Below are 12,609 nucleotides of genomic sequence, written 5' to 3'. Positions count from 1 at the left end.
GTAAAAGATAAAACCGAAACGATTGAGATTATTTGAACACCATAGATAAAATCAAACAATGTTTGGTGAAGATAAGAAGTCTTTCAATAACACTGCTACATTCCTATTCAGCTCAAGGCTAGAGTCAGACAAATTGCAAATAGCTAAAATCTGACATCAAAAAGTAACATTCTAAATAATCTACTTGTACAAAATAATTCATGATAAATGCCCGGGTAAAATTTCCTTTTTTGTCTTCGTAATATTGTTCTTATCATTACCGAAGCTATACCTGGCTTGTCTGTACAACAACTACGTCAAGATAGCCCATGACAACTGTCCATAACCGAAGAAATCTGTTCGATGAGCACGGTCGAGAAGTATATATAGGACTTACACTGTATAAGTATATGAGTCGAGAGATAAAATGGCGCTCGTAGGGAAGAAGATTGGACATTCACCTGTACGAAGTTTCCTCACAGGAACCCGTAGTAACGACGTAATACTCAATGTTTTAACCAATGAAGCCTCTAAATATCAGGTAAGTACATAGTGCTTGGCGTTTCTGGTATATGTATTATGTTAAGATTATATATGACAGCGTGCTGTTGTGTATGTACAATGACATCCTTAAGACTGGTGATGATCTATTAATAATAAAAACGTGTACTAAATATCTGATATACCTTGCAAAAGGAGAACAATATAAAATCACCAAGTTCCGAGCCGAATAATTCGAATTCTTTTCACTTTGACACAGAAAGCATTTTGCGTTATCTTATCAGGAGAAACCTGTACCTGTGTCAATAACCTGGGTGTCCCTATACTGCTATAACCCAGTAAAGCATAACTAGCCTATACATATCCTAGCCTAAGGTAAAACAAATATCAGCTTTTCTCTGCTGATTCAGCTATGTTAAGTGTACTTAATTTAAACACGGCTGTGACTAGTATTTAGGGTCTTGCCTCTTCTTTTGACTTATTTAATAACTGAAGCTGTTAAAGAAGTAGTATCAATGATTTGAAGAGACAATACAAGTTATGTTTATGCATTTAAGTAAGATTGAACTAAAATCATATACACGTCATACCACTGTATACGCTTAACTGGTCATTTGTCTGATGAAGGTAACATAATTTAGTCACACATGAAATCCAACACTGATTTTGATGTACGAATCCATTTAATACTCCCCAACCTGAAGAAAATATTTCAAAATATAATATTTAGGACACTTCACCTGTGAACAAAATCGTTAAGATGCAAAGTCCAAACAAATAAACATGAGGAGCAAACATTTGTAATCTACATGTTTTAATGTCATGCCTTACCTATGCATACACCAGATTGAGCAGAATGGGGCGATTCTTGAGTTTGTTAAATTCTCGGTTTGTTAAATTTCGTCTTTTCGCCACGAAAAGACGAAAAGACGAGATTTTTAAACACGAAAAGACGAGAATTAAGGTCGCTAATTAGCGTGCATTAATTTCGTCTTTTCGTGTATGACTTGTCGTCTTTTCATCTTTTCGGGGCGAAGAGACGAGAATTAAAGTTTGTTAATTCTCGTCTTTTCGGGGCGAAAAGACGAAATAACGAAATGGCACAAATCAGCCTACGTAGTAATACCTGTTTTTAAGCAATCAACATACTTGACTAAATGTCTTATCCAGCTTTTTTAAAAGAAAAGAACACACGGAACGTGACAAAAAAAGTAACAAAAATATATCAAACCACAGCATATCTTATATTTGAATTCCATGGTGTTTTAAATCGAAACAAAGCATAGTTCTAATATTACTGCAATAAATATATTTCTTAATTTAACATTTAATTATGTCACAAAACTATCTTGTTTCATTTTCTGATGTTGTTAAATATTCTTTAAGATAAGTTATACACATTTCTACTGTTTTGTTATTCACAGATATTTCAGCGCACACTTTGTACCTCAAGCGTAAAGAATAACTCTACACCAGGAAGCCAGGTTTCATCAAAACAGAGGCAAGATATAATTATACAGTTGTGAATCACCAGTACAGAGCGACATATATACATCGTGTAATTGCAGTTATACGGCTTATTCATTTTCATATATAGTCATATATATGATTCTCTAAGGCATATTAAAGCTGATTCTTTGATCTAATGGAGAGTTTTCAAATCTGTGTTTTCTAAGAAAATATCTGAGGTGGACGTCCCTGTTTAGAGCTGGAAATGCATTCCTATCCACAGGCAGTACAATGTTGGCGTTTTCGGTGCTGGAAGAATAGCGTCCTCAGTTCACATCAAGAACATCCTGCAGAAAAGACGATTACATCTTAAGTGGATACTCGATGACTCCCCTGCTGCTGTATCAAGCTGTAAAGATCTTCTACATCTACACGACACTCCATTTTATAACAGTGATGACCGGGAAACACTTCTATGATGAAAGGTATACAACTCTGTAATTTCAATTCAAAACAGTATTCGCAGCATAGAATTGATTTGAATTGAAAAAAAAAACTATTGTCCATTATTTGTTGCATCCGCATCATTGGTGGAAGGTAAAATTAATTTTCCTTTCCGTCTGTCTTGTACGTACCTTACGCAGAAGTTTGCGAGTGATTTTAGTCAAACTTTGACCCTTGGTAAAAACTTATGATATCTCGGAAAAGGATATTTGGGATCAAGGCAAAAGTTTAAGCGGGGGCCGATAGGGTACACATTCTAGTATTGCTATATACTCATTAGCAGAATTTAATGAGAGAAGATCAATAATACATTAAAGAAAACCCGGAATACCTTCCGCGTGTTATGACGCAAATCAACTCTTGTCCATGTTAACAGCTTCTTTGCAGAAACCACAGGTGAAGATAAAGCTCGCCAGTCCACGAAATCAAGATTATTCAACAGTATTGTTATTCCTATTACTAGAATACATTTAAATGTTTTGTATTAATTACTCTATTATTATTAAAACTGGTGTATTAGATCATATATTACTTTGTAAAAAGTTACAATTGACAGGCGTTAGTCCTAGACGTCTTTTATCAAGTACAATACTTGAATGATTTCCAATAATGACCAAAACTCTATTTTTTCTTCAATATTCAGTTACAATAAACGTATAGGATCTACAATCATTCCTCACAAAAAATATCGTCAATTTTAACTTATATAAACTAAATAATGTGTTCTCAAAAAAGTATTGAACTTTCTTTACCTAAAATATAATGCAATTTTTGTATGTTGCAATCTGTTAGTTAATTATCATTAGTACGATAATAAAGGATTAATGGAAAACAATGTCAATTCTTGATGGGACGTGAAACACTTATAAAATAATATTTCCAGAGAAAAAATGGATTTCTAATTCAACATCATACGTACATTTGAGTAAAGCTTGGAAGAGTAATTCCCCCTGTTAGCGCTGATACAAACATCCCGGAGACATATTGATCGGTAACACCAGGGAAACAACAGTAACGAAATAAAATGCATATATGATATATATAATAATAAGAGAGAAATGAGTTATAATATTTTCATTTCCATAAGAATGAAAACGACAATAAGTGAGGTAATGGTTTTAAGACAAACATAAGATATGACCAAGTGTTAGAACAACTTGGGAGTAAGGTAGTAGTAGAACCACATTGGATTCAACTACACAATACATGTGTATTCTCCTTGTAGGACTCGCGTCATTGATGTTGATGACTTAAAATGGTGATAATTGGAGGAAACTAATCATACAGTATGTGTATATACACTGTATTGTCTTTATATATACATGTATATGGTCACCTATTGATGATTCCTTCTGTCTTTCAGTCTGGACGCCGTATTCGTATTTACACCGACAGAGACCCACGCTGACTATATATGCGAGAGTCTCCGTAGAGGTAGGTAGGCAAACACCAAGCCTCCTTAAGGATCGTCTATAGCATCCCCCTGAGAAAAAAACTGTGTTTTAATTGGAGAACAATATATGTGTTGTAAAACAATCGTTTAGACCAGATATAAAAAAAATTAACCAATCCTTCCGGGTCAGCGCTAACCTCGGTCATTTTTTTACTTATGAGAAGCATTAAGATTTCCAAGTACAAACCTGCTTACAAACTTGTGAATTTTAGATTTCATGATGTCGATTGTTCTGCTCAATACCAGAATGTCCTAGATAGATGTCAATTGCTAACAGATACAAGGCGAGGAAAAACCATCGAACTGTTTATGATATATAACTCAATCAAAATAGGAATTGTTTTCTTTCCTTTTGATAAATGACATTTGACTTAATGTATGCTCGTTAGCATATCACGAGGTTCCTTTTCAGGAAAAGCTGTTATGACGGAAAAGCCATGTGGTGAAACATACAGCGACATAAAACGGTGTTATGATCTGGCCGAACGTATGGACAAGGTTCTCCTGACAGGATTTCAGAGGTATTTCATTTATTTTGCTACAAAATAATGTTTTTTTTATGTTTCTATTTTTTAGTTTATATGTGAAATCCAACACTATATGTAAACACTATATAGGAGTTCGGTTTGTATATGCCCGACAAGCTATTCTTAATTCATTCTAGAATGACACGGGGTTTCTGCTTTAGTAATGTTATATTGTACGCATTAGCCTCTTCATTCTTACAAGTTGGACGCATTATGTTTTTCTAATTATACCTTTGTTATATGTGTGTAGGATATCTGATGTTACATTACGACAGGATGTAATATTATCCTTTATTTAATTCTGTTGTATGTTTTCCAGGAGATTCGACACTACATTCCAAGACGTATTCCAAGCCTCAAGAAATAAAGCCCTTGGAGACTTGCGATTCATGAGAGTCACCAGTCGGGATTCGCCTAAGCCCCCATACGAATTTTTGAGAAATACGGGTATTCCTTCAGAGACATATTGATTTACTAAAACATAACATGCTAATCGATGCTTAAATTATTTCAATGCTAGTTTTGCAATAAGCCACAATCTCTGCAATTTGCAGGAAGCTTGTAACTTTACCTATTAATTATACGATGTTTTCACAATCCAATACTTTCATCACGGTCATTGTGACCATCACGATTCCATTACGTTCTCTCAAGATCACCAGGATTCGAACCCATGACTCCCCAAATCGTGGAAATCGTAGATCTTTCGGCTAAGTGTAAAACTAGCATAATGAATCCAGAACGGTAAGTGACATATGCACCATGCTATGCCGTCTCGCTTCAAATTTATCCACATTAAGTATTTGGCCGACAAAGTTTAATTGAAAAACAATGTGGGTGTGTAGACAAAGATTAGTAACCCGTAATGGAGATATCAGAATGTTTTTCCAGGTTTTCTTTCAGGAAAAAAATTCAAAAAAGTAACGGTTTCCTTGAAAGCAGTTTCATAATGGAAGTCATTAGTTGTCTCCCATGTAACTTCAGCTGAAAATCTTTCGAAATATCAGGAATATTGCCATCTTTTCACATACCTGTTTCTTCTCCAGTATTTTTGTTAGCCTTCTTAAGTCCCGTTCGATGAATCGAGATTTCTTTGTTCAAAACAATATTGTTCAACATGGCATCACACCAGTAGAGTAATACAAAGTAAAACATATAAGAACACGGAAATGGTGATTGTCATCTTCACTAACGAAGGTTTACACTACTCTAAGCTACTCTATAATGCAATCTTTGGTTAGCGGAGATGTGTGATAGTATGTTTTGTACGAATCCCACCGTTGAGCGATTATCTTATTTTGTTTAATAAAGAATGCGTATTTTTCATTCATTATTACCGCTAAACATCTAAACAAGACGCGGCTTATTTTCTCTATTAGTAAATTAACACATGCTTATTTTTAATCTATGCTGAGCTTGAGGTCAGCTTGTTTTCGAGTTTTTAGCCTACGTTAATGCGAATTAAGTTTGTAACTCAGTGTTTTCATTCTCCTTTGGGATTCTTTATAACAGTTTTGTACGTCTGTATGAAACCTGTAACAAATACAAATACACTAAAACTTTTGACGTTTTTCTTCTATATGTATGATTGCAGATGTAAGCGGATGCAGCCTGATATCAGACATGGCCGTACACGATATAGATATGACCGTATGGCTGACATGTGCAGAGCGACCTATTTCTGTATACACAATGTCGCACATGCATGACCCAATTATGAAAGAAATAAGTCAGCCCGATTCCAGTTTACTGGCGCTAAAGTACGAGAGCGGATTGATGGTCATTATAGATTCGGAGAGAGAGTCTCCGTACGGCTATGATATGCGGATAGAGGTAGGTTAATGCTACGATTCATCAACCGCAACTGTACAATTGTATACCTTACTGTTTGATTTTATGATTTAGATAAATATGCAGCCTTGACGTGAATTTAAAAGAGTACCAAAAACAATATGAACTATTTAGAATACGTTTATGGTACAATATGATGTTTGCAGATGTTCGGATCAGAGGGGATGGTGAAGGCGGAAAATCCAAGAGAATCTTCTGCTGTGGTAGATGGCAAAGATGGTGGTAAACTTAAAAGGTTGTTTAACTCCTTCCCGCAAAGATTTGAGGCTGCCTTTGAAAAGGAAATCGACCACTTCATAGATTGTTTGGATGGTAAGCATAAATATATTGATTATAGCAGTCAATAAAACGTATGACCAGACATATATATGAAATTACAATAAAATCCGAATTAAGAGTGGAACAAATGCCGTTCTACTAGAAATCTTATGTGATTCAAGAACAGGTCGGTTAGTTAACTATGAATTCGTAACGGCCAACCAACATTATAACGGTCATTTGGGAAGGAAGAAAAGTGAGTAAAAATGGGCAAAAACAAAACAACAGTAGGTAAACGAAGCATGTAAAATGTTGTTATGCATTGGTATACTCACGAATAGTCTGAGTTGGCTATGGTTACTCATATCTATTGATATATATCAACAGCTTTTAGATATTTCAAAATGTTGTTGATGTGAAGAGTTTGAAATGAATTCTTACACTTGCTATGCTATTATAATAAGACAAATCTTTTGTAGGTTGTAGATCAATGCAATCGAGTTTTTATCAGTTTTTAGTGTGTAACGGTAATTGGTTATCGTATGCAATGCACTGTGGCCATTCTTCGCTCATTAAAAGAAACATCTTATAGTCCTTATATAATAACAATGCTAAAATACAGATAGTGGTCATTTGTCCAAAAACTCATCCATGAAGTACATGTGTATAGTATATGCCAAATTGTTGCAGGAGACAAACGTAAATGACATATATTTCAAGTTCCGTTAAGGTGATTTAAAGAATTCAGACGTGACTTATAACAATTACGACAAGAGTTCCGGGCTGCAAACGGCATCAGCAGAGACAAAAAAGGGGTTCAATTATTCATCTGTTTACTTCAATGTGTAAGTATAACTGGTGGCCCAAAATGAAATTGAACTAGGTCTTGTACTTTGCCGAAACGACTAAAATTATATGAGTCAAATGTTTTTACATTTTTAGGTAGAGACACCCCATTGATAAAGAAGGAGGAATGTCTACTTACGATGGAAGTAGTAGAGAAAGGCGTGGAATCATTCAAAACAGGAAAAGTGGTATATTTATGACACGTCAACATCACACAGTTATAAAATCTTAAATTGACATGGTTGTGACCTCGGTTACATATTTTCATATATGATAAACATGTAAGAATGGTAATTTGGCTTTAGGGCAGGCATTAATATATTGGCTTCAACGTTGTGAAGTGTTACCAGGTATTTCCAATACATTGTAGCAAGCGCTCTTCCTGATTTTACATTGTCTTAATTGGGCTGATCATATATCGAATTGTGAAATTTTGACGTATTGAATTAATAATAAAAGAACTAACATACATGATAGCTCAACATCATAGAAGTCCTGTTGGTTTGTGTCCTACGTAACGACCCAGCAACCAAAAAGTAATTAAGGGTCAAAATACGGCAAAGGTAATATAACAAGGTGATACTTGCACAACCAGAAATATACGAAAGTAATTTAATTATTCAAGATAAATTATATACATATCAGACAGAGTCAATAGCACTGTTTCAGCAAATAGTTTTTAGATTTCAAATTCCATGCAGGCTGATTTCGAGTAGACATGAAGTGATATTAAACATGTTGAACACATTGATAATATCCGATTCAATTCAAGTCAACCTTATTAGCACTCTTGTAATTAAAGAAACAGCAACAAAAACTTCGGTTTGGTGATGATCTGATGTTTGTAAATTTTGTTGAAAAACTTTGAGTTGAGTAAGTATTGGTTTGACTAAGGAACTGAAATATTTAAATTGGGCTTACCTGAATCATTTATAATATTGCCCAGATATTCATATTCGCTGTTGCAAACTTGAAATTTAAATCTATTATTTATTTATACGATTAGAGGGCTGGAAGATCATGAATTAAGTGTTACTAGGGTTAACTGACCCAAGTTCCATTCTGAGGAGTAGAAATGATTTTTATAAAGGGAGAACTGGAGTCCCCAAACAGTTTTGACAATATTAACAGATTCTCGGCAAACGTCTTACAGCCGATCTCTGTGTCTGTTAGGTTTAAATGATCATTCATAATCTGCCCATAGAGATCATTGCTCAAATGAGTCATGGGGTTAACATATCTCCCTGTTTAGCCCTCTAAACATATCAAAGTAGTCAGACATAAAGGGAGATAATTTCGAACAAGAGGAGGGTATCTTGTACATAATTTTGCAGCCGCGAAGCGAACTATGCACTATACACCACAGTTAAAAATCAGATCAGTGAAGATTGACACTTGATAGGCCATAAGGAGCTTCTTTGATATTACTTTCATATAGACGGAACACGAGAGAAAGATGGTGACAGAGAAAACACCCTTTCTCCGGACTGTGTAGTAAAAACGTAAACTGCTAGGTAGAGAACACATAGCAGGGCAGTCGGAGTCAGTAGATTCACAATGGTAAATTCGGGTTTTCATTGTTGAAAGATGATTCCAAAAGTAACGATACTTGTATATGCTGAAGTGCTGTAATATGTGTAGAGTCCAGTCCCATCCCATGGTGATATATCATCCCAAGTAGAAATATTATTGGTATTAATTGGAATTATAACCAGCTTATTGTAAAAACATTTCGCAGAAGAAAGTTGAATAATGCTACTTACGCTGATGTCGATTAAAAGACGGCAAAGCCGCAGGATTACTTCTTCATATTTATTGAAGATTATCTATTAATATAGGCTTGCACAGAGGCACACACTCCACGTACGTCACAGCCATAGCCTGTCATATCATTAATTATGGCCCAAGATAGCGGACAAACCAATAAACTATCTTCTACAGAGGCCAATTCAAAACTGTCTGAACACCTGTTCGCGAGTACTATACCGGCGTGTGCATTTCTTTGTATACGTAATGAACATGTCCATGTATATAAACGTGTGTCCGTAACTAGTGGTCACCGGCAGACCTGGCATTTTACAGCTCTGACGGACTTCGACGAAGTTATTGGACTGGTTTGAAGTTGTTTCCGTATGGATTTAGTATATGTTCTTGGTATAACGTAGCACGACCGTTATATCAGTTATTAATGAACTATCCCTGTGCTAAATATAATTGAACAATACCATACAATTGGTTTAAAATCCTAAAATCAATGAAATGTAGTATATATATTGACATATGAACAACTGCAAATGTAGTATATATATTGACATATGAACAACTGCAAATATACATCTATTTACATATCACTCTGTGCTGATATTCCACAATTTGAAAAGAAATGGTCATTTAAATCCTTCTATGAAATGGCATGATATGTGCAATTTGCACCTTATAGACGTAATTTAGATTATGTACGAGGGGTGATTGATATGGTGTGAGCCTCGTATTGAAGGAGGTACTCAAGGATGTTCTTTTTATGTCCTACTATTCTCTGAATATAAGGGGCCGTGTACCCAATGACTGGTCTGATTTGGTTAGTTTATATCGACGAGGTAGCACTGTAAAGTAAACAAGACAAGCTCCGTTTGCAAAATTGACAAAATCGGTGAAAGAGCAGTGACCCAATATCTGCATAAAAGGTTGAACACCTAAGGATATCCATAATGATATAGTAGCCAAACAATGGAAAGATGCCCCTTTATAGAATTCAGTGAAAAAGTGGATCAGCCTTGAGGGTGACCATCGTCCTGAAAGGCCTTTCAATGTACTCTTTCACAGGAAAGAGTACATACCATTCTGACCGAGGATTTCGCAATGAGAAAGCTTTCGGCCCGACGGGTACCAAGACTTATGACATTTGATCAGAAGCACACCAGGCGCACATTATTGAGTGGAAACACCATGGCTCTTCCCCGCCAAAGAAAGCAAAGAGTGTTCCATTGGCTGGGAAGGCTATGGCCTCGGTTTTCTCGGATGATATTATATACTACGTGTTAAAAAGCAAATTAAAAAAAATAATAATAAAAAAGGTGTTAATCTATTTATGTGTACATGTACATTGTATGGAGTGAAAGTCCTCCCAACGGGTCTAGTTCATATCAGAACGGATTTCTAGGAAAGACAAAGAGGCAACTGCTGGTCCTTAGCGATTTCCTTAATGTTTCTCAAGCAAAACACGGAAAAGAAAATATCAAAACTTGGATAAGATATAGATAAGGATAGAAGAAATCAAATATAACAAACTCTACTATCCTGAATTGATCTTTTGTTTCGATGTATAACAGTATGAAGCAGCTGGCGTGGTAATTCCAGAATGTTTTAACACCTGTGTGGTCTGCTTAGCTTTCCTTGTCAATGCCTTTTGGTTCTCAGTCACGTTGTGTTACACGTACATAGAGCTAAGGCTGACTACAGTATTAGATGCTACCGCTCTATTGTTTTATTACTCGTAAAACAAGCAAATGCCATGTATGACTTGCTGATTACGAAAATACAGTCGTACGATTTATGTTGTTGATGTCTTTACACTTGTTTTTACTGAACTAGTCATTAGATCTCCCACTATTGTTATTAAACAAGTTATTGATGTCTCCATAGTTACTGTGATGTCTTCTCATTAGCTGATGTCGATGGTCCATAGTTAAGTTTGTTATATGACTGATTTTCCGGTTTTCTGATTGGTCGTAGAAATTCTTCGAAAGGCCTTGACAAAATACAATTTTTATCCGAGATCTATGAACACCTGTTTTGAGATAAAGTTCATTATCCTGGGCTATACATAGTAAAAGATAACTTCCTGAGACTTCAGTTACCTATCACAAAAGAGGATTGTCGATCATCGGGCTATGGCCATAAATATTTGCTGTTGGACTTAATAAATACACATTTAGATGTATTTCGGACACTAATCTACAGAATAACAAAGATAGCAATCATATGAAAAAAGCCAGAATCACCGAAAAGACATAGGTAAGGATATTTCTGTATTATTTGGCAGAATATAGGCATTTGAAAATCTAATTCGCACATTTTGTATGCCGTAACTATATGAATGTAGCCGAGAAATGTGATACTACCACGAACTTAGATACGCAACTGCTTCTGGATCTGAGGAAAGTGGTATTACCGGTATCTTACAATGTATTACAAAACAGTTATTGAGTTTCTTTAGGTTAATACAACGAATTGTTAATCTTCCAAAGGTGATGTTTCGAAGGTAACGATACCTTGTAATAATCTAAACAACGTCAATAATTATATATAGTTGATATCTCTTTAATTGCGATAATCATATCTCCTTGGCAGCAGTAATTGAAGCCTTTTAATTTGCTATTAATGTATCCTCATTTGTCACTCCAGTCTTTGTTATTGATTTTCGTTGATCCCTTTTGTTGGCGCCCTCAGTTTATGTTATTGACAACACCGAAGTTCATGTTGTTGGTGACTCCATGGTTCCCTAACAAAACCGTGTCCCTATTGGTCCATTATGTCTGTTTCCTCTTTTATCTGTTCTCTATGGTTATTTGAGTAAACCGCCTTTGTTTATGGTCTGACCTTTTTGTGCTTTTGTCTTGGTGTGTCTCTGGGCAATAGTTATCCTCATCGTCACTCTGTAACACAATATGAATATACTTCAACTGAATATTGATTTAATTATTCAACACATCAATGTGTTTGTGCTCTATCACCTAAAGGCATTAAGTATAAATTAACAAAAAAGCATATCGACCATTACTCTGCGACTAGTTGATTTATAGTAGTCCCATTGGGGATAACATTGTTTCTATCAAATTAACAAAGTTAGAACCTGAACCCCTGTGTCATGTTTACATAATGTGTGTACCGCTGCTTTTATCATGATGAGTACATTCAGTGGCAAGTCTTCAAATCAATACATACATTTGTTTCGCAACCCGATACTAGCCAAATAAGGGATTTGTTAAATTATTGATGAATCGATAGTAATGGATCTAAAAGTGAGTACTGGTTGAGCACAGACAACGATAATTCTACGTTATATGCCTTGTGCCATTGAAGTTTAAATGCAATCCTCTGTCAATAATATTATGTACGATCTGTAACGCAGGATGTTTACCATCCGTGTGATGGGCAAATATCAAAGGCTGAAAGTATGTAGACTTTGGGTACCTGAACCATTGGTGTCGCCAACCATTCGAGACTACGGAAGATCACACC

The 12,609-nt window shown here is 35.4% G+C and overlaps 1 protein-coding gene across 1 annotated transcript; it reads left to right on the top strand.

The window, feature by feature from the left end:
- Positions 1–406: 406 nt before the first annotated feature.
- Positions 407–7,782, top strand: LOC117341807 (myo-inositol 2-dehydrogenase-like). The gene is made up of 8 exons (XM_033903669.1): positions 407–520; positions 1,905–1,981; positions 3,797–3,867; positions 4,299–4,407; positions 4,733–4,860; positions 6,008–6,246; positions 6,411–6,576; positions 7,465–7,782. Exons 1-8 carry the CDS (start codon positions 407–409, stop codon positions 7,566–7,568), a joined length of 1,008 nt encoding a protein of 335 aa, XP_033759560.1. The 3' UTR covers positions 7,569–7,782.
- The last annotated feature ends 4,827 nt before the right edge of the window (positions 7,783–12,609 follow it).

This window comes from Pecten maximus, chromosome 14 (assembly GCF_902652985.1).
Source record: "Pecten maximus chromosome 14, xPecMax1.1, whole genome shotgun sequence".
Lineage (NCBI taxonomy): Eukaryota > Metazoa > Mollusca > Bivalvia > Pectinida > Pectinidae > Pecten > Pecten maximus.
The sequence above is the reverse complement of the archived record's forward strand: the minus strand, read 5'-3'. Positions and strand labels throughout refer to the sequence as shown.